At 45.4% G+C, this 22,958-nt stretch overlaps 1 protein-coding gene across 1 annotated transcript in view; it reads right to left on the bottom strand.

The window, feature by feature from the left end:
- LOC126252557 (zinc finger protein 423 homolog) overlaps positions 1–22,958 on the bottom strand; it is a 295,462-nt gene that overhangs the window by 56,549 nt on the left and 215,955 nt on the right. Inside the window, exons 3-4 of the mRNA XM_049953458.1 lie at positions 10,828–10,970; positions 501–774 (exon numbers count right to left, since the gene is read on the bottom strand). Coding sequence (XP_049809415.1) covers positions 501–774; positions 10,828–10,970 — 417 coding nt within the window. The remainder of the gene's footprint in view (positions 1–500; positions 775–10,827; positions 10,971–22,958) is intronic.

Below are 22,958 nucleotides of genomic sequence, written 5' to 3' on the forward strand. Positions count from 1 at the left end.
GAACCTGACTGTGTCCTCCATGCTCGCTAATTTTTAGGTTCCCACAGTAGGTCGGACGTAATTGTGCATCCGGACTGAAGGTTGTGGATTCACAACCAATCCAGGCTAATTATTTTATGAATTTTTTTGTCTGCCCTATCGGACATGCCCGAAAGAACAGACTCAACGCATTCGTATAAAACACTATGTGTTGGAGCGCCACACAATCAGAGAACGAGAGGGCTCCTCTGAAGATCCCGCAGTGAAACTGAAATGACTAATATTAGCATCATGTCTGAAGGTGCTTTGGCTCATTGGCAGATGACCAAGCGTTGTCAAAAGTAATGGTGTTACACTCCCACTGGCCGGGTAAAGTTATGGGTGGCGGTGGCGTTGGCGTTGGGGGTGGGGGTAGGGTTCTGGATGTTTTGGGTTCGGGATGGTGGTGCGAATTGGATGAGACAAAAATAAACATCGGTCTGATGTGTTTCCACCAGCAGGTGGGCCTACGGGGAGCGTACCTGCAGCTCGTCGGGCCTGCGGAAGGAGTCGCCGCAGGAGAGGCAGCGAAAGCCCGAGGCGGCCGACAGCCCGGGGCTGGGCGTGTTGGGCCCGCTGCCGCTTCCGCTGCCACTGCCGCTACCGCTGCCGCTGCCCGCAGAGGCGCTGCCCTCCTTCTTGTGGTTCTGCATGTGCGACGTCAGCGCCGCCGCCGTGTTGTAGCCGCGGTTGCACACCGTGCACTGGAACGGCTTCTGGTTGTCGTGCGTCTTCATGTGGATCTTCAGGTGGTCGCTGTACAAAAACAAGCCAAGTCCTCTTTAATACACAATAGTGGCCATTAAAAATGCTACACCAAGAAGAAATAAAGATGATAAACCGATATATTATACTAGAACTGACATGTGATTACACTTTCACGCAATTTGGGTGCATATATTCTGAGAAATCAGTACCCAAAACAACCACCTCTGGCCGTAATAACGGACTTGGTACGCCTGGGCATTGAGTCAAACAGAGCTTGGATGGCGTGTACAAGTACAGCTGCCCATGCAGCTTCAACACGATACCACAGTTCATCAAGAGTAGTGACTGGCGTATTGTGACCAGCCAGTTGCTCGACCACCAATGACCAGACGTTTTCAATTGGTGAGAGATCTGGAGAATGTGCTGGCCAGGGCAGCAGTCTAATATTTTCTGTATCCAGAAAGGCCCATACAGGACCTGCAACATGCGGTTGTGCATTATCTTGCTGAAAGGTAGGGTTTCGCAGGGATCTAATGAAGCGTAGAGCCACGGGTCGTAACACATCTGAAATGTAACGTCCACTGTCCAAGGTGCCGTCAATGCGAACAAGAGGTGACCGAGACGTGTAACCAATGGCACCCGATACTATTACGCCGGGTGATACGCCAGTATGGCGACGACGAATACACGCTTCCAATGTGCGTTCACCGCGATGTCGCCAAACACGGCTGCGACCATCATGATGCTGTATATAGAACCTGGATTCATCCGAAAAAATGACGTTTTGCCATTCGTGCACCCAGGTTCGTCGTCGAGTACACCATCACAGACGCTCCTGTCTGTGATGCAGCGTCAAGGGTAACCGCAGCCATGGTCTCCGAGCTGATAGTCCTTGCTGCTGCAAACGTCGTCGAACTGTCCGTGCAGATGGTTGTTGTCTTGCAAACGTCCCCATCTGTTGACTCAGGGATCGAGACGTGGCTGCACGATTCGTTACAGCCAAGCGGATATGATGCCTGTCGTCTCGAGTGCTAGGGGTACGAGGCCGTTGGGATCCAGCACGGCGTTCCGTATTACCCTCCTGAACCCACCGATTCCATATTCTGCTAACAGTCATTGGATCTCGACCAACGCGAGCAGCAGTGTCGCGATACGATAAACCGCAATGGCGATAGGCTACAATCCGACCTTTATCAAAGTCGGAAACGTGATGGTACGCGTTTCTCCTCCTTACACGAGGCATCACAACAACGTTTCACCAGGCAACGCCGGTCAACAGCTGTTTGCGTATGAGAAATCGGTTGGAAACTTTCCTCATGTCAGCACGTTGTAGGTGTCGCCACCGGCGCCAACCTTGTGTGAATGCTCTGAAAAGCTAATCATTTGCATATCACAGCATCTTCTTCCTGTCGGTTAAATTTTGCGTCTGTAGCAAGTCATCTTCGTGGTGTAGCAATTTTAATGGCCAGTAGTGTACAATACACTGAAAGGTGTCACACATTAGCTCATACATAAACTTGTGTTACGAAATTGTTGCCAAAATTTGACTTATACCTCCTGATCATAATTATTGACTCCATGATTACATTTTGTTACACATGCAGATACTTCGAGGGGCGTTCAATAAATAATGCGACACATTTCTTTTCTCGGCCAGTTTCGGTTGAAAAATGAATTCGTTGTGGGACATCGTAAAATATTCTCGTTTGTGCCCCTACGATTTCATGAAATTCTGATAGGCGGTGGCGCTATACTTAGCCTTCAAAATAGCGTCTGTAACGGAGATGCTTTCCAAGGAGAGAGCTGTCTTTGAGTTTCTTTTTCCGGCAAAGCAGAGCATAGCAGATATTCATAGGCGCCAGCAGAATGTGTACGGAGACCTGGCAGTGAACAAAAGCACGGTGAGTCATTGGGCGAGACTTCTGTCACCATCGCAACGAGGTTCCGTAAACCTCGCCTATCTCCCGCGTGCCGGCCGGCCGCCCACACCTGTGACTGCTGCAAGGTGGGAATATGTGGACACAGTTATTCGAGGTGATCGACAGATCACATTGAAACACCGCGCTTCTCAACTGGACGTTTCTATTGGTAGTGGTGACACACAGAAGCTCACAAAACCTATTTAGCTGTTCTTCCTTATCCGCCCTACAGCCCAGATCTCGCACTGGCTACTTCCATCTGTTTGGCTTAATGAAGGTTGCACTACGCGTGAAGCAATACGTGGATGGAGAAGTTATTGATGCAGCAAGACGTTGGCTGCGACGGTGACCAGCACAGTGGTACCATGTGGGCATTTAGGCCCTCTCTGTAAGATGGTGTGAGGCAGTCACGCAGAACAGAGATGATGTTGAAAAATAAGGTTTTGTAATCAAAACAGTGCGAATAGAGTGGTGTATTGGAATTCTGAATAAATCAAGCTGATGTCAGAAAAAATCTGTTGCATTCCATATTGTAAGGCCCTTGTACATGTAAAATTACTGGAAATGGTTTTGCCGGCCGGAGTGGTTCAAATGGCTCAAATGGCTCAGAGCACTATGAGACTTAACAGCTGTGGTCATCAGTCCCCTAGAACTTAGAACTACTTAAACCTAACTAACCTAAGGACATCACACACATTCATGCCCGAGGCAGGATTCGAACCTGCGACCGTAGCGGTCGCGCCGTTCCAGACTGTAGCGCCTAGAACCACTCGGCCAACAGGTTTAGGACATTATGGAGTAAAATAAATGTGCCGCACAAAGAAACTGCGCAGCCAACGAAAACGTATCACGGCCGGAATGGCCGTGCGGTTCTAGGCGCTACAGTCTGGAACCGCGCGACCTCTACGGTCGCAGGTTAGAATCCTGCCTCGGGCATGGATGTGTGTGATGTCCTTAGGTTAGTTAGGTTTAAGTAGTTCTAAGTTCTAGGGGACTGATGACCTCAGGAGTTAAGTCCCATAGTGCTCAGAGCCATTTGAACCATTTGGAAATGGTTTTTGGTGCTCACGATAGTGCAAGAATTAGTAAAGTAACAGAAAATGTACTGTCTTGAGTGCATTTGGTAGATGACTACAGTTAATCAGTTCCTGTCCTACTGACCCGTCATCAGAAGACAAAATCGAGTGTAGTGGTACGAAATGTCGTGTCAAATCCTCATCAAGCACTCCTTATTACTTGATTTTGAGTGACCAAAACGAGTACTTGTTGAGGTCTTGGATTTTTACTTCTCATGATCAGAGTGGAAGGCGGTAAACTGTAATTACCTACCACGTGCAATCATGGCAAAAATCGTTTGTTGATAACTTACATCCTTGCACTCTATTGTGTGACGCGACATTTTACTAAACAACACATTATTTAGGGTATCAAGAAAATGTCACATCTCGAGTTCTAAACACCATCTGATTGTGATTATTTAATGAAAGCTGCAATAAAAAAGTGATATAGAGACAGTCTGCACAAGTCTGTCAATTATTCAAGCGATGGTAAAAATGTGGAACAGTTGCCGCCCTACTTCTCTCATAAACAAGAGAAGTGTACGATCTCGAACTCTCAGAACCGCACCAAAATGTGCTTAGAGTATAAACTGCTGATCACAAACAGTGCTATGAGCCGGTCAAGTGCAAAATAGCCCGTCTTACAAGAAGATATGTTTGAATGACCACCTTCTCAAGATCTAAGAGACAAACTTTGATAACTCTAAGAAACTAAATATCGTCATAACAGAACCAAAAACACACATGTATCGATGTCGTGACTTATTTCTATATTTCGCTCTTATTCAAATAATTATACTGTCTGAGCAACAATCTGTGTCTACTGACCTGATAGTGTCACACAGCTATTCAGTCTTCAAAGTGCAGGTACGGAACTTCATTGAGGTCAAATCAAACATTAACAGAACAATATGCACAACTGACTAAAGACACTTTTCCACATTGCACATCATGTCTGATATTCAAGCAGTCCAGTATCATACCGCATACTAATTACATTTTCAGACGGCTATTCTGGTACCTCAATGTCACACCCTCGCCTTTGTAAAACATTTTATAAGACAGGCTTGTATTTCGGAGTAGAAAGTAGACAGTCCAGCACAGAGTGTAGATGATGATGAAATGACGCTCATGTAACTTTACTTTTGCTAAGCTGCACGTCGTCTCTAGCATTCGTGACATTTATCGATTAATTCGCCTCATGTTACTGATCGACGCTCTTTACACGTAGACCGCAACCGAACACTCCAAAAGACGGACTCGTAGTGCAATTATACTACACCCACAACTAAAGTACTTTGTAGTACAGGTACAATGTGTCACCATCGAATGGTACTAGCAGACAACAACTGCGTTTTACATTAGAATGGCTCATACCGCTGTTTTTGGTATGAGCGGCTTATATTTTAAACATTTTCGTGAGTTTCAGGGCATTAGAGATTACGCACATCCCTTGTTAGTGAGAACAAGAGTAAGAACATCGTTGTTACTTTGTCAGTTTCAGTGTACACGCGGCATATGAATTCTCTGTCCAATTGATTTGACCGCAAATTGTTTGCTACTCATCGCACATATCATATTTTTAGCGGTTTCACTATGTTTTATTTATTCTGTATCAAAGGCATGATGTGGTTATTAAGGTTAATTACGTTAAATTTGTTGTAACAAATCTGTGTTATTTGCGCGGTTCAATTTTTGTACATTTGTTTTTAACATACTTGCTTTAAATAGCCTATGGATTTTTGGCAATCCTTTGTAGGACACAACCGTCCGATTGTTCAGAATGGCTCTAAGCACTATGGGACTTAACTTCTGATGCCATCAGTTCCCTAGACATAGAACTACTTAAACGTAACTAGCCTAAGGGCATCACACACCTGCATGCCCGAGGCAGGATTCGATCCAACGACCGTAGCAGCAGCGCGGTTCCGGACTGAAGCGCCTGGATCCGCTCAGCCACAACGGCCGGCGTCCGATTGTTATTTTGACTTGGGCTTACCAATAATTTGAGCCAAATTCTCTTCTGAAGACGACAGTATAAACTGCCGAAACTGGTAAAGTGGACCACATAAATGTTTTCTTGTGCAGTTGACGACTGACTTTATCTTTGTTGACATTCGTGAGTGATGCAAATGCCGGTAACAGAAAATGTGGTGCCGACGCCATAAAACCTGGACTATGGAGCGATGGAAGAGTGTCGTTTGGTCGGTTATGTCTTGCTGCACACTATTTGCAACTTCTTGCCGAGTTTCCGCCACAGGAGTGAAACATGGCTGAGGTTCGATGATAATATGGACAGTGGTTTTTCATGACCCTCATAGTTACTCTTCAGTGTCGTATTACTGAAAAGGGTTATGCGACCATTTTGGCTGATCGGGTCCATCCAATGGTAGAATGTTTGTTCCCCAATGGTGATGGCCGGCCAGGGTGGTCGAGCGGTTCTAGGCGCTTCAGTCTGGAACCGCGCGACCGCTACGGTCGCAGGTTCGAATCCTTCCTCAGGCATGGATGTGTGTGATATCCTTAGGTTAGTTAAGTTTAAGTAGTTCTAAGTTCTAGGGGACTGATGACCTCAGATGTTAAGTCCCATAGTGCTCAGAGCCATTTGAACCATTTTGAACCCAATGGTGATGTCGTGTTCCAAGACGGCAGCGCCCCTGTCCACAAGGCTCGCATCGTCCAGGGCTGGACTTGTGAGCACGAGGATGAATTGCTGCAATTGCCCTGGTCACCTCAGTATTATTGAGCCCTTGTGGGCTACTTTGGAGAGAAGGGTAAGTGATCGCCATCCACCTCCATCATCGTTACCTGAACTAGCCACTATTCTGTAGGAAGAAACTCGTAGAGGACCTGTATTAATACATTCCCAGACGACTGGAAGTTGTTTTCATAACCAACGGGTCTGCTACACATAATGTGTTGTGTTGTGTTTTCGGTGGTCCCTTATTTTGATCCAACGCCTGTATCTGCCACCCCCCGTCGCACACTGACATATAGGACACTGTAACTACACGAGCTGAGGTCGTTAAACGGTGCGAGAGTTCGATTCAGCGAGGCGAGCTAGACTCATCAAATGATGCGAATAGGCTAGCGGAGAGACGAGGACAGGCGGTAGGTGGGGCGGCGAGGCCCCGTTCGCGCAGAGCAGTAGGTCGCGGGCCACAGTGCGGCTTCCTGCGTCGGCGCCACCCGACCGTGCGCTCGCGGACAGAACAAAAGGCGCACCAGAACTAAGTGCGCGCTTCCTCCGGCCGGCGTGATGCGCAGCTTCCTCCTTGGCACGCTCCCGCACGTGGAAGGCCGTGGCACGCCTCGCAAGGCGCTCGCCCCAAGTGGCACCGTGTCTCTGTGCAAGAGTGTCACCGTCGTGCTTACATCGGCGTGTCCCGCGAGCAGAGGGTAAGGATCCAGAATGAGATTTTCACTCTGCAGCGGAGTGTGCGGTTATATGGAACTTGCTGGCAGATTAAAACTGTGTGCCGGACTGAGACTCGAACTCGGGACATTTGCATTTTGCGGGCAAGTGCTCTACCATCTGAGCTACCCAAACGCGACTAACGCCCCGTCCTCATAGCTTTGCTTTCTCCAGTACCCATTTCCTACCTTCCAAACTGGCGGAAGTAAAGCTGTGAGAACGGGGCTTGAGTCGTGCTTAGGTAGCACAGTTGGTAGAGCACTTGCCCGCGAAAGGCAAAGGTCCCGAGTTCTAGTCTCGGTCGGACACACAGTTTTAATTTGCCAGGATGTTTCATATCAGCGCACACTCCGCTGCAGAGTGAAAATCTGATTCTGGAAACATCCCCCAGGCTGTGGCTAAGCCATGTCTTCGCAATATCCTTTCTTTCAGGAGTGCTAGTCCAGCAAGGTTCACAGGAGAGCTTCTGTAAAAGTTTGGAAGGTAGGAGACGAGGTACTGGCGGAAGTACAGCTGTGAGGACGGGGCGTGAGTCGTGCTTTGGTAGCTCAGTTGGTAAAGCTATTGCCCGCGAAAGGCAAAGGTCCCGATTTCGAGTCTCGGTCCGGCACACCGTTTTAATCTCCCAGGAACTTTTTTTGAGGGGTAAGGATGAAAGATACGCGCTGAAGTGACAAAAGTCATGGGATACACAGATGGCCGTAGTATCGCGTACACGAGGTAGGAAAGCGCAGTGCTTTGGCGGAGCTGCCATTTGTACTCGGGTGATTCATGTGGAACGCTCCCGACGTGATCATAGCGGCTTGACGGGAAGTAACAGACTCTGCACGCCGAATTGTAGTGGGAGCTAGACGCATGGGAATCAGTATTCCGAGATCCACAGTGTCAACAGTGTGCCAAGAATACCAGATTTCAGGCATTACCTCCCATCACAGGCAATGTAGTGCCCGACGGCCTTCACTTAGCGACGGAGGGCAGCGGCGTTTTCGTAAAGTGGTCAGTGCTAACAGACAAGCAACGCTGTGTGAAATAAACGTAGAAATCAATGTGGGAAGTATGACGAACGCATCCGCTAGGGCAGTGTGGCGAAATTTGGCGTTAATGGGCAATGGTAGCAGACGACGGCGCGAATGCCTTTGCTAACAGCACGATATCACCAGCAGTGCCTCTCCTGGCCTCGTGACCCTTTCGGTTCGACCCTAGATGACTGGAAAAGTGTTGTCTTCTCAGATGAGTCGCGATTTAAGTTGGTAAGAGGTGATGGTAGGGTTCGAGAGCGGGGAATACCTCTTGCACCGTTTAACGACCACAGCTCGGACCCAAGTTGTCAATAAGGCACTGTGCAAGCTGGTGGTGGCTACATAATGGTGTGGGCTAGGTCCTCTGGTCCAACTGAACAGATCACTGAGCGGAAATAGTTATGTTCGGCTACTTGGAGGCCATTTGCAATGATTCTTGGCTTTCATGTGCCAAAACAAGAATGGAATTTTTATGGATGATAGTGCCTCATGTCACCGGACCAGCGACTCGTTTGAAGAACATTCTAGACAACTCAAGCTAATGGTTTGGCCACAAAGATCTTCGGCATGAATCCAGCAGAACATTTATGGGACAAAATCTGGAGGTTGATTCGTGTACAAAATCCTGTACCGGCAACACTTTCGCAACTAAATACGGGACTTCCAACGACTTGCTGAGTCCCTGCCACGTCGACTTGCTACACTGGGCCGCGCAAAAGAAGTTCCGACGCGACTTCAGCGTAAATTTTATGTTTAATTCGTAAAAATGATGAGTGACGTTCAAATAAACGTCCTTCCATATAATTAGTATAAGAAAACTAATGCACAGGAATCTTCATCAGTTCGCTTCTCACTGCGAGGTGATGCAGTGATCAGCACACTGGACTCGCATTCGGGAGGACTGCGGTTCAAATACTCGTCTGGCTATCCACATGCAGATTTTCAGTGACTTCCATGAATTGTCCAAGGCAAAAACTCGGACAGTTCTTATGAAAGGTACGCCCATTTTCTTCGCTATCCTTGACACAGTATGTGCAAGAAGAAGCCTTTTAATGATACACTGCGATGTAACTACATATTATGGCAACTAAAGGCACTGATTTACAACTAATCATCCGGTAATATTTTTATCCTTCCGTATACGAATCGGAAGATTTCTGAGTTTCGTGCGTTAAGTTTCGTACATCTTATATTCCTTGGTACGGCTGTAGCCAAGACACTGTGACACGCCACCCTGGTATTAATCGCCCTTTGGTTTTCATTGTCACTACAACTACTTCACGGTCACTGCCACCAGTTTCAATGTGTGCACCCTCAAAGAGGTCAGGAACGTTTGCTGCCATTAGGTAAAATATATTTCGAACATGAGTGGATTCAGAACTATCTGTTCTAGGTAGTTTTCAGAGAAGATATTTAGTAATGTTTCGCAGGAAAAAAAATTTAAGTTTAGAAGTACATGTTGGTACCAGTGTTAACAAGTACGCATACACACTATCGCGCATGCGCTCTCGAGGCTATAGCTAGTTCCAGTAAAACATCCGTTACTGCCGTACTGCCGTCGCGAAATGGGGCCGGGGCTGTTTCCCAGATAAGATATTGCAATATGACAATGTATTACTATATTATAGTTTATAGTTTTTGACGTTGTCCATTATGGACAAATCGTAGTTCCTTTCATATTGTAGAAGGTTGGTTTATCCCAACTGAAACCTAGGTAAATCTAGGTAAACATTGCAACTGAGGCTGTTGTTAATTTAAAATTAATATATTCCATAATGACCTAAACCTGTTTCAAAACTCAGGAAAGTGATAACGACTGTTAACCACCGTGCTAAGCGAACCTGTACTGAAAATTCCTGTCAGATTAAGACCAAGACTCTAACCTGGGACATTTCGGCGAAGTGCAGTAGAACACATGCCTGCGAAAGGCAAGGGTTCGAGTCTCGTTCCGGCGCACAGTTTTAATCTGCGAGGAAGTTACAAGTTAGCTAACACACCACTGTAGAGTGAAAATGCATTCTGGAAACCTCGAATTGCATGTTAACGGCCAGCACGTGAACACCTGCCGTGGAAACGTCCAACCGCAACTGTATTGTGCACGCTCACAAATGTGGATTGACAACTTCGCTCCTTGCCATGCTTGACTGCCAATCACTTCATTATTCCGATATAGATGTATATACAGGGTGAGTAAGGGAAAAAGATACATGCTTTGAGGGATGAAAGTGATTCTGAACAAAAAAACTCCATGTGCACATTTGTCCTGTTCCGAATGGTTGTTATTTATTTTTCTGTAATATTCAAGCATTGTCGTTCCCCATAAACACCTCCAAAAAATCTTTCATTCCATTCCCTGACACTGACTTTACGTGACCGTCCCATTTTATACCGCTTCTTAGTATTACACAACATTACTTATACGATGTGACGTGCTCAAAATTTTTACCACTAACCTAGTAATCGGATACAATCGGGTTGTTGGTTATAGTCATTATTTTACATTTATCCACATTTAAACAGAGCCGCTACTCAGTTTGTCCAAGTCTCTCTGCAATTCCTTATAATTGTCCAACGACGACAGTTTCCTGTGGAAAATATTAGCTTCAGCGAACTTTGTAGTGCTGTTGACGTTGTATGGTAAATCGTTTACATACATTGAAAACAAAGAGCGGGTGCCGATATTTAGTTACCTGCGCGAGAAGGCGGCCTCGCAGTGGGTGCAGCGGTACTTCTTGTCGCCGGTGTGCAGCTTGATATGGCGGTCGCGGCTGCGCTTATGCTTGAACAGCCGGCTGCAGAACTCGCACCGGAACGGCATCTGGTCGCTGTGCGTCTGGAACACACATACGCACATACATTCACGTAATGTCACTCGCAGCAAGGTTTCCTACAATAATCTTCGAAATATTCGGACTCAGGCTAACAGAAGGGTTCCATTGTACGAGCGGTGTTCAATAAGCAATGCAACACATTTTTTCCTACAAGCAGGTTGGTTTCATTCAGGATCCCATTACACCATATGATACCCCACTCTTCTACAAAACGATATTTTTCAATATAATCTCCGTTCAATGAGACATCCTTACGTTAACCGGCCGGAGTGGTCGTGCGGTTCTAGACGCTACAGTCTGGAACCGAGCGAGCGCTACGGTCGCAGGTTCGAATCCTGCCTCGGACATGGATGTGTGTGACGTCCTTAGGTTAGTTAGGTTTCATTAGTTCTAAGTTCTAGCCGACTGATGACCTCAGAAGTTAAGTCGCATAGTGCTCAGAGCCATTTGAACATCCTTACGCCATTTTCCTGGGAAGGCCTATATTCCCACATGGTACAACTTTCCTGGGTACGTCAGAGCCACGTCTGGTGGACGATTGTGTCAGCACTAATAACAGACGTCCAGTTGTGCACGGAGGTGTTTGACTGTATCCCATCACAGCTGTGTGCGGCTGCCCGGCACGTGGGAGATCGCACAGGTTTGCGATGATGACAGACGCCTCGCCCAACGACTCACCGTGCTTTTGTTCGCTCCCAGATATGCATAGGCATTCTGCAAGCGCCTGTGAACATCTGCGATGCTCTGGTTTTCCGTCATAAGAAACTCGATGACAGATCTCTGCTTGGAACGCACCTACGTCAAAGACACCATTTTAAGGTTACGTATAATGCAGCCACCTATGGGAACTTCATGAAACTACAGGAGCTGAAGGGGGAATATTGCACGTGTCAACAACAAATTCTGCATTTTTAACGGCAATTAACAGAGAAAAAAATCTGTTGCGTTACTTATTGAGCAGCATTCAAAAATGGCTCTGAGCACTATGGGACTTAACATCTATGGTCATCAGTCTCCTAGAACGTAGAACTACTTAAACCTAACTAACCTAAGGACAGCACACAACACCCAATCACGAGGCAGAGAAAATCCCTGACCCAGCCGGGAATCGAACCCGGGAATCCGGGCGTGGGAAGCGAGAACGCTACCGCACGACCACGAGCTGCGGACTGAGCAGCATTGTCAATACGTAATATTTCTCCAACATTTTGGTCATAGTTCCGAATGGACTTCCTCAGCGTGTTTTTGCCGAGGAAGCCTGTGCTTATGGAAGAGTTGTATATCCCGCAGACACTAGATGCAGGTCGGGTGGCAGTCCAGGTATCATAACACAGCTGTGAAGCGTATGATGTACACTATCTGGCAATAACATTAAAGCAGCCAGAAGACATGGTCAGATGTCAAAATAAGTTCGTACATGTGCACACAGTCGGCGAGTATGTAAGTGATGAGAATTACAATTATCTGTGATACATAGAACGGCCACCAGAGGTCATTAGTGTTGTTCGTGCTTAGTGCTGTTACGAGGCCTCGTAGGGTATACAACGGGCGTGAAAAGTGTCAGACGTTGAGTGATCGCTGTGAATCACACGGTGGCCCGGCGTACTCATGTGAGACAGCATCATTAGCTCCTGCCACTGTTTGAAAGGGGCTTCATAATGGATGTCAATTTGGCCAGCTGGTGGAAGCGTGCAGTATCCAGATGTAACAGTGGCCCGATGTTGGACTGCATGACAACGTCGTCACAGTTCATGTAGACCACGTCTGATCACCAAAAGGGAGGATCTCCTTATTGCGCACCAAGTTCATCATAACCCCTTCACATCTGAACCTGCCGTCCGAGAACAAGTTATGTACTCCCTTCAACATTCCTTGTCATCGCTTGCCATAGGGCGGAGACATATAAAAGCTGATGTAGGGGATTACCGTCCCATGCGTAGGATGCTGTAAAGGCTGCCGTTAGAAGCAACCGGTTGCGTCTGGAGTGGTGCTCCGAGCAGAAGTATGGGCAGCTGACGATGACGTCGAATTGTTTTCAGAAATTAATCGCGGTTCTGCATTATCCCGGATGTCTTTCGTCGGCGAGTATGACGGCCAACAGGGCAGAGGTCCCATTCTTCGAAACTACTGGAGAGGTACAGAGGTGTTCGTCCTAGCGTTACTCAGCGCTCTGGAATATATAAGAGTACAGAGGCTGCGAACAAAACAGAGATTACGGGATATAGTGTAACTGCTTTAATATGTATTAGTCTAAATTATACTGTAACAAAGAGAAAAGCATTGTAAATACATCAGAACTAACAGAAATTCTTAAACGAAACATTAAACTGTTTTGCATGGAGTTGTCTTAAGCTTAGTGCAGTAATCTTTGCTAAAAAACGTAGAATTTTGTCGCTAATGTCAGTCCATTAGCGCTACAATGTTAGTCTTTTATTTCTAAAGACATTCATTTTTAAATTCGCTGTACTTTGAAGCAGACTGAAGAATTTCTAGCTCTTTTGGGTTGGCGCGCGGATTGAAGCTAGGGTAGAATCATCACTCATCCTGCTCCTACCACCGTGGGAAAGACACGTCATGGAACGAGGTACATTTAGCTAGCTAGTACACGAGCTTGTTGGCGACGTGCGTCTTGAAATGTAAAATGCACTTTGTTCTCTCTTTCAGGCAGGTGCAGCTTTTCTAAAATCCAGTAACAAATATGAAAGTGGAATGAAACGGTGCCAGTACCATCAACTTAAAATGGTGGCCATATTAAGGGAAGACAATAAGCTTTGAAAAAATATAATGAACTTACATCTTCGATTTATCCGCGAAATGCCATTGTAGATAAAAAAAATTAACTACTAATAATTCCTACCTTTTACGTAAGAATTCTGTTCATCGCTCCTGTGACCCTCTTGATTCGTTTAGTTGTACTTAAAAACTCACACAAAGGAAAGAGTTTACTGTGGTTTCGATGAACAGCTCCAGGCGAATACAAACTGATGTGCTTCCCCAATCCTCCCTCTCCCCCCCCCCCCCCCTCCCGCCCAAAAAGATGCACATATTTACAGACATGATAGGGATGACAATCATGTCCGAAGATTGGAGAGTAAAATTAGCTTTGAGGGACATTCGCATCCGTGGTCTTCGGCAAAACGGCTGCGAATAGTCATGGATGAAAGGTAGGTAGAAATAATTTGAAAATGGACGGTGTTATAGAGACGTATTATCTCTGGATGTATATGTGCAAATACGGCGGTCATACGTATTTTAACTAAAATCACTTAACGAAAGCGGGTGTTTATAAACAACTCGGAAATGAATCGCTGCGTTCCCGGAGCGCCTCAGTTCTCACGATTAGCTTTGCTGGTTGCATACCCAGTAGGCACGCACCTACCTTTTAACTGGGAAGAACACGGAGCAAGAGCATTTCGAAGAGCAAAATTATGCTGTCGATTTATCTAACGCTGTTGATTCTTGTGCGCTTGTTACTAAATAATGGACACTTCAGCTCCGGTTAACGAAGCAATATTTGTATCTTCACGTTTTCGCGGTTTCCATTAAATATCGGGTGCAGTCGCATAAAATGGTTCAAATGTCTCTAAGCACTATGGGACTTAACATCTGAGGTCATCAGTCCCCTAGACTTAGAACTACTTAAACGTAACTAACCTAAGGACATCACACACATCCATGCCCGAGGCAGGATTCGAACCTGCGACGTAGCAGCAGCGCGATTCCGGACTGAAGCGCCTAGAACCGCTCGACCACAGCGGACGGCGCAGTCGCATAAATTCAGCCTACAGAGTCTTTCGACTCACTCTGAAAATGGATAAGCGATATACAGCCGAAATATTACAAGAAGAAACTGACTTTTTTCGGCTCCACATCCGAAATTTAATGGAGCAAGACAGCATTTGTTCACTCAAGCTCCAATATATAATTACATTGGCAGTGTTATTTTTGATCTGATGACCTACGGTTTTCATTCCTTACATTTTCACGTTTTAAGGACTGTAAATGAACCTCTGAAATTACGGAGTCTAGAGCAAATATTTCTTAAACTGCCATTCTGGACGCAAGGTTAATGAATGCGATCCTTCGACACCGGCGTTATTAGAGTAAGAATAATTTTCCAATTATAAAATGACGGCGAAGAAAATCCGCGTGACTCGCTCAAACGGTAGCACATGCTAACAACAAGCTCAGGGAAACCACATAAAACGCTTGTCTTTATGTCCAGATATAGATTTCAGCCCTACTAGTCTCTAACAGGAGTCCAGCGTCTCAACTACAGTTCTACCTCGCTCACTTCTATCTTTAAAAAGATCCGTATAACAAAGACCGACCCCCCTAAAAATCTTGCTACTTTCCAGGCGTTATTACGCTTTCCAAGATTGAGGAATATTCTGGAAGCACGAGCAAAGAAGCTACTTTCGTAAATGAAGTAATAACGAAGAGATTCAAAGATCAATTTTAAAATAATACTGCACCTTACACGGGAAAATCGTGAACCTATGACAATAAGGAATCCATACATGTTATAGAAATGGACACGTGTGTGTGTGTGTGTGTGTGTGTGTGTGTGTGTGTGTGTGTTCCACTTCTCCTCCTAAACCACTGGACCGATTTCAACCAAACTTGGTACACATATTCCTTACATCAGGCAACATTCGCTGTGGGTTTAAAAACCACCTACCTATCATAGTTCAGCATACATGACGTCATAAACCATGAGATGTGAGGAAAACTGCTCCATCATACATGAAGTTTAAATATATTTATTATTTACTGCTAATTGTAACTAATTGTAAGACACTCCTGAAGTCGAGTCAACTTAAGGAAATCCCTGACACTTGGCAGCGCTTCTGACAGCTTTCATCTGCAAAGGGCAGACGGCTGAGGTCGAAACCAACAGTCGCGTTACAGAGCTGTGAACAGACGTTGCCATAGACACGTTTACAAAATCGCGTTGTAGACATGCGGAGCAGCTGCGCTCAGCGTACAGAACCTGTCCGGGATCATTTTACACCGAGCCTATAGCAGGAGTGCATGTAAGGTAGTAATAAACCAAAGGAACGTACTAGTATGGTCTTAGGTCAAACAGCTCTCTTGCATAAATGCTGTATTAAACAAGCGATGTTTACGAATGTAAAGGTGGCCTTTCGTGAATTTCGATTTGACACAAACAGTATTACCGTGGCGCCCAAAAGAGCTCAACAGCTGAAGCAATGTCCGCACGGATGAAAAACGCGGGCGAAAAAACCATGTCTCACTACGGTCCAAAAAAAAAAGTGCTGCAGTATTTCGCTAAGTTTCGCAGCTTGATTCTGTTGTATGCGAATTGTGGCTGCAGTACCAGTTCAACTGCGGTATTGCTAGAAGTAAACACTAGTAAAACTTGGAGAATAGGAGCCCCCTCACAACTTACAACTCTCCGCATCTACCAAATAGCCCGTTTGATAATTTCAAAGGTTTTTTCGCGAGTACATTGAAATGAACTTTTTTTCGGTATTACACTAAAAACACAGTTAGTTTTTTGTTTTCGTTTCTAACAGAAAATTGGCAAAATGAATACCCGGAAAATGCCGGCTTTGTTAGCTAGTAGAAATATAAAAGAGGTCAATGTCAAGCAAAATTACAGAATTGGAGATAGTACAAGAAGTATCCATGGGCACGTTTTTGTAATATTTCAAAAAAAACAGTGCAATCGCCCGGGTAGAGTAAATGTACAAAACAATATGTGACGAAACTTTTTCTTCAAAATAGCCCGATAGTTGGACTATGCAAAAACACAGCGATGGTCCAAAATATTCTGACCACTGCACATCACGAGACGGAATGTTACCTTACGGCGATACGGGTAAGAGTACGCAACGTGGTAAGGAAAGTATAAAGGCCGTAACAAAAAGGTATGGCTAAACTTTCAGTAATCGTTCCTCACACACAAGGGAGAAAATACGTTATATGGACATCGATCCGGGAAAGCTCTAATTCCACGTTAGACTTCAGTATCTAAAACTTTTCAATACATTAATCATATATTTGGAAACAAAGACTCTTCGGTGAACAGCGCATCTTCACTAAAACCAGGGTTGACACGTTATTGGGGTCAACTGAAGAATGAGATATAACTCGTCGGCTTTGTCCAGTGACGTCATATTTAAGTCAAAGATGATAATGTTTATTTCTGAGCCATAGATACTAAATAGGTCATCTTAGGGAAAAACAAAGCTCAAATTGTAAATTAAAATAAATGATTACAGCATTAAAATCAAGAAATAGTGTACGCGTTTCATTACTGGTCGTCGTTTTAAAGAATTGTGTACACGTTGTAATTTACTGATCGTCATTTCATCTGATAGTGAGTGTTTGTAGTCTATTAAGTGATCTACAGATCAACTGAAGAACAGGATACCAAAGGACGGTCTGTTGGTGTTTCTGCCACCGGTAAAGAATAGGATACCAATGTCAGGTTTTTTCGTTCTTTTGTTGTAGGTAATACTAGCCTCATACCTTTCAGTTGACCTACTCACATTGGCGTCCAAAATGAAAGCAAAAAACCGCTATTTCCCCGTCCTGTGTCTAATTCACGATGTAATCACACAAATTGTCAACAAATGTCCGTACGATCATGTTCTGCACCGAAGATGGCATTCCGGTCAACAGACAACCACTCCAACGATGACGTCAGGGCCCCTATCGAACGGGGTAGTGTTTGCCGGGGTAGTGTTTAGCTGTGTACACAGTCACAGACGGTGTAGTACGGTGAAGAGAAGGCGCCAACCAGACACTGCGGCGGAGGGCCATAAGAAAAATGGAAACAGGACAGTTGCAAACTGATGTGCCCCGGTGACTTAATGTGAATCGTTATGTTGTTTCTCGTATGTGGCGACAGTCTATGGAGATCGAAACTGTATTCCGAAGACCAGGGAAAAGCCGACAACGAGTTATATCACAAAGAGAGGAACCTTATTTGGCTGTAACGGCACGACAGTGCTGCCTTAGTACCGCACGGCAACTGGCGTCTGACCTCGCACCATCCACTGGAGCTGTTGTAACGAGGCAAACGGTGTACAGAAGGCTTCGGCACTGTGACCTTTATTGTCGGAAACCTGCTGTACCCCTTATGCGTCTTCACAGATGGGACCGTCTAGAGTGGAGTCGTCAACACGCCATCAGGACGGTCGAACACTGGGCCAATGTTCTTTTCATAGAAAAGTGATTCTCGACAGATTCGCATCTGAAGGGAACCTGGAACACAATTTCGGGACCCAAACACTGTGGGAAGGGACCGATATCGAGGAGGATCCCTAATGGTGTGGCAGGGATTTTGTTGACCACTCGAAAACCTCTTCATGGAATTGTACGGGGGAATCGACAAGAGTTAACTACTGTCAGGTATCGTGACGAGATCTTGGGACTTATGTGAGGCTGTTGCGAGGTGCTGTGACCCTAGCCTTTGTATTTATGGATGATAATGCTCCACCTCACGGATGATTTTCTACGCAACGGGTGATATTGCCTCAACATGATATTTATCACATCATTCCCAGCACGCCCCGGCGTTGTCAGGCCTGTATCCACGCCAGAGGTGGTCACACTCCATACTGAGCACATTAACCAGCTGTCGAAATGTGTTTGCAAATTCGTTAAGTTGGAAAAAAAGGAAAACTTTTTGTCTACCCTTATGCATGTTGCAGTTGTTTACGATCTGTATTCTTTACATTGTCTCCACTTTACCATCACCTGTTTATACAGTTTTGTGACAAAATAAAAGAAACCTTGCAAAATTTCCGTTTGTTCCTTTAATTTTCACACCAACGTAGATCGACAGAAGTACAGGATACCAATGTCAGGTATTTTATTCTTTTCGCCGTTAGAAATACCAGTGTTTCGTTGCTCGCTTTTTCCTTCAGGGATGACATTGGTATTCCCCAGTTGAAATACAGGAGACCAAGGTTCCGTTTATAGAATTTTTGTGTTGCGTAACTCGTTTTCCTGATATTTTTGTTTTCCATTGTGGTAATTTCTGTAGTTCTGTTTCTAAGTCGCTCCAGCTCGAAACCTCCGAATTCCCGCGTCTGTCCCGTAAAGTTCATTTATTTTATGGACTTTGATAAATCACGTTATCTTTCTTTCGTTACATAAGAACGACTCTCTTGCAATTATGGTTTTACGTTACGTACATGTACGTTTTCTATTCTCTGTGCTACATCTATTTCTTTCGTTTTCTCGTTACATTATAAACTTATGTTACATGTATGGGTTTACGTGACGTATGTCTACGATTCTTGTTATCTGTGCTACATTTCATTGTTTCTGATCATTCGTTTATGCTTTCAGACGTTAGTCATGTATCATCTGTGACATGCTCATGACGTCACTGGTCTAAGGCGGTAGTTGTATCCCACTCTACAATATTCTCCACTGTTGAATGAACCATTCGTGGAAATGTACCTGTGCAGGAAAATCGGTACTGATAGTGCCTGCACGGGCTGCACATGGCACGGATACAGTCATGTGGCCAACATTATTTGCTGCGTCTAACTGTCTTACGCTGACACTAGGGTTGTCTTCAACTGCGCGAAGACGTTCTCCCTACAGTTGAGGTGTTCCCATCCTTCTAGACCTCGCCCAGTCGCGGGCTCTGTCGTTCTGGAAATCTGCCCCGATAGAAACGTTGAGCACCAGGGCCGTTACCATCTGCTAATCCGTACAGCTAATGGGCATCTAGCAACTCCACATTTGAGTACAATTCCACTGCACTGTTCCGGAGTCCAAGTACGTGATGAACACTAAACAGACTGATGCTTGTAGGCCAATGAGATTAGACGCGTGCCAACGCAAGCAATTAAGTTAGTCGTATGTCAGCATTACCTTTGTTCAATTGGAACAACAAACACTGGCGGTGAACGTAACAAAGAGGATATTTTGATCATGTGGGTTTCCCATGATTAACATTCACCTGGACTTCCACGGGATCTGTTGTTGCAATCGAAGTCACCACCAGGGCAGTTCTTAATTACGTGAACATTATTGAGGCCACCTGCATCTCTTCATAGTTGATGTCTTTCCCAAAGCCGATCTTGCAGCAGGATAACAGGACGTGTTTCAAGGCTAGATTCTTGCTGCTATTGTTTGAGGAGAATTATAGTCTTGACTCCCTAATATGTCTGATCTGATCCCGATGGAATACATCTGTGACACTATCGGGCGCCCAAACCATCGATCCCTGTAATTCATGGGCCTATTTGATCTGTGCATACACATCGTGTCTCACATACCTCCGCAAATCTGTAAAGGACATTTTTGGATCCGTGTCACGCAGAATCGCTGCTGTATTGGTGCCAAATACGGACCGGTATGCTGTTAGCTTATCGAAACCGGTGCTATCTGAACGACGGATGTAACAAGGGAAAGGGGAGGGGGAGAGGGGGAGAGAGAGAGAGAGAGAGAGAGAGAGAGAGAGAGAGAGAGAGAGAGAGAGAGAGAGGGGGGGGGGGGGTTGTTTCACGTCCTGTTTTTGTGGACGACGCGCGAAACTTCGGGGAAGAGTCGGTCTCGCGTCAATCACTAGCGCCGTTCGTGTTGGAATGCCAACGTGCATCGCTTCCCAGGTTCACGGATTACTGGTAGTCGGCGACGTTCTTCAAAAGCTCAGTTTTACAGCCCCTTATTGGCATCATGCTGACATGCAGAACCATGACGGTGCCGTGCAACGGACTCCGAACTGACATGGGCTACAGCCTTGGATAAACACATGATCAACGTTTCTACACATCCGCACAAAGTGAGTAGGAACAAGCGGGGAAAAGGCTTTTAATAGATCACAAAACAGGCGAATATAATCCTGTTAATTAACAGACTGACCGAAAATTGTGGTACCAGCTGCCTCAGTCTACCTTCCTCAGTATCTTTAAAAATTTTCCCAAAAATCTTGACACGCTAACATAGTCGCGCTCTTTTTAACATGCAATTCAGCTCTCACTCCCACTCGCTCCCCTAACTGCAACTCGCGCACACCCACTAGTCCATCGCTCATACCCATTCATTCCCACTTGCCCATTTTCTCTCACTCATTCTTTCCGGTCAACTCATTGCCATTATCTCTTAGCGTCTCTCTGTCACTGTTCCCCTTTTCGCAGCCACAGCCCCTTCGTTCTGTCCTGTTACCACCACCACCACCACCACCACTGTCTCCTCCCACTGTCACTTTCTCCCTTTTGCTCTTTCTTACTGCTACTATCTCATTCACTCCCTCCCACTGCTGCTATCCCTTCTCACTCTCACCATCTCTCTCTTCCTTATTGCTAATGTCATAGACTCTGGCTCTTGTTATCACTGTCCCTCACCAACTTCCACTTTCTGCATAGGTTTATCCCTCTCCCACTGGCACTGTCCCTGTCGTTCTTTCCCTAGCACTGTTCTACTATTGTCAACTATGTTTCTTTGCCACTGTATACCTCTCTCTCTCTCTCTCTCTCTCTCTCTCTCTCTCTCTCTCTCTGTCTCCCCCCCCACACACACACACACACGCAGACTGTCATTGTCATTGTCTCCTTCCCTCTTCCTGTACCACAACCACTGTCTACTATCTTCGAGCATTAATTACTTTTCTGTCTTTTTTTTCCAACTGCCACTGTCTCCTCCTCTCTCAGCATAAAAAAGCTCTAATATCTTCGCGAGCCAAATTTCTTGGGAAAATTTCTAGTGGTTGTGAGTAAGGTAGAATAAGGCAGCTGTTACCCCACTTTTCAGTCAGAGCCTTTTAATAAAAAGGACCGTATTCGCCTTTCTTGTGTTCCGACAGAAGCATTTTTCCGCTGGTTCCCTTCTTTTCCCTGCCACAGCAGACACGTCACTAATATCAAAAGAACTTTATGCATCACTAACATTTTGATAGTGTGCATATGTGAAGTCAAATAACGGAAAACTAATTTTACACCTCACAACGGATTTTGCATGTACAAAAATTTTGCATGTGCTTCAGTACAACAACATTGGGTTCCCGGAACCATTCTGATGATAAGGGAGACACTTAACGGCACAATTATCGGTAGTACGTCACTTCACTTCATAAACTACATTTTCGCATTACGCCAGATTTTACGTATGTATTTCACGTGCACAAATAGGGTAACTTTCAAACTCTATATCTCAGAAAAACTCTATATCTCATAAACGGATAAAGATATCAAGAAAATCTGAAGGCATTTCGAGATCGGGATCTTAGGAATGTATTGTAAAAATTTCAGCTACTTGTCGTACATAGCGCTCTTGGAAACCGCGGCTCATTTTTGGTTCTCTCAGGAAACGCACATTAACTAAATGGTATCTCCATAAGCCTCACAAGGAACACTGTGGACCACAACCAATCGAAAGAGAACGAACAGATTGGCTCCATTTGCCTAAGCTGGAGGAAGTGTGTAATACTCAAACTTTGACCCTGTGCTGTAAGATAGTTACAGTAAGAGGATTCTCCTTTCTAACAGGATCCGAAGTATGAGCCCAGGAAAAATCCCGTTTTTATGCGCGGCATTTTGGAACACATTAGGTGTTCCTCTGGTGCGTGCAGCATCGTGACGGGCGAATCCGTGTGTGCAGCCTCCATGGAGAACTGAAGTTGCCAGAACGCACCCGTCGTCATCGTCTTACAGGACAGGCACCTGGCGCGGTTAGTGTGTGGTGTCGTTGGGACGCAATACGACCTCATCCGGTTCGCATACCTGGTAATTTGGAAAGCATTCGTGACATTTTAAGGGCGGAGGCTGTGCCGTGTCTCCTACGTCTCTGTCATCTTTCAACAAGATAACACAAAGTCGAATTTTGCCAGTTGCTGCCCTGACCTACCTCCATACAGAGGTTGGTCGACTGTTGCCCTGGCAGCATGTTCTCAAGCTCTCTCATTCATTGTGTTATAATGTAATTCACTATGTCAGAGATGAGATCAAATTTTCATGTAAAGCAGAATTTCTATCCCCGCAAATGATTACCATTAATTCTGT

The sequence above is a fragment of the Schistocerca nitens genome, chromosome 4 (genome assembly GCF_023898315.1).
Source record: "Schistocerca nitens isolate TAMUIC-IGC-003100 chromosome 4, iqSchNite1.1, whole genome shotgun sequence".
NCBI classification, from domain to species: domain Eukaryota; kingdom Metazoa; phylum Arthropoda; class Insecta; order Orthoptera; family Acrididae; genus Schistocerca; species Schistocerca nitens.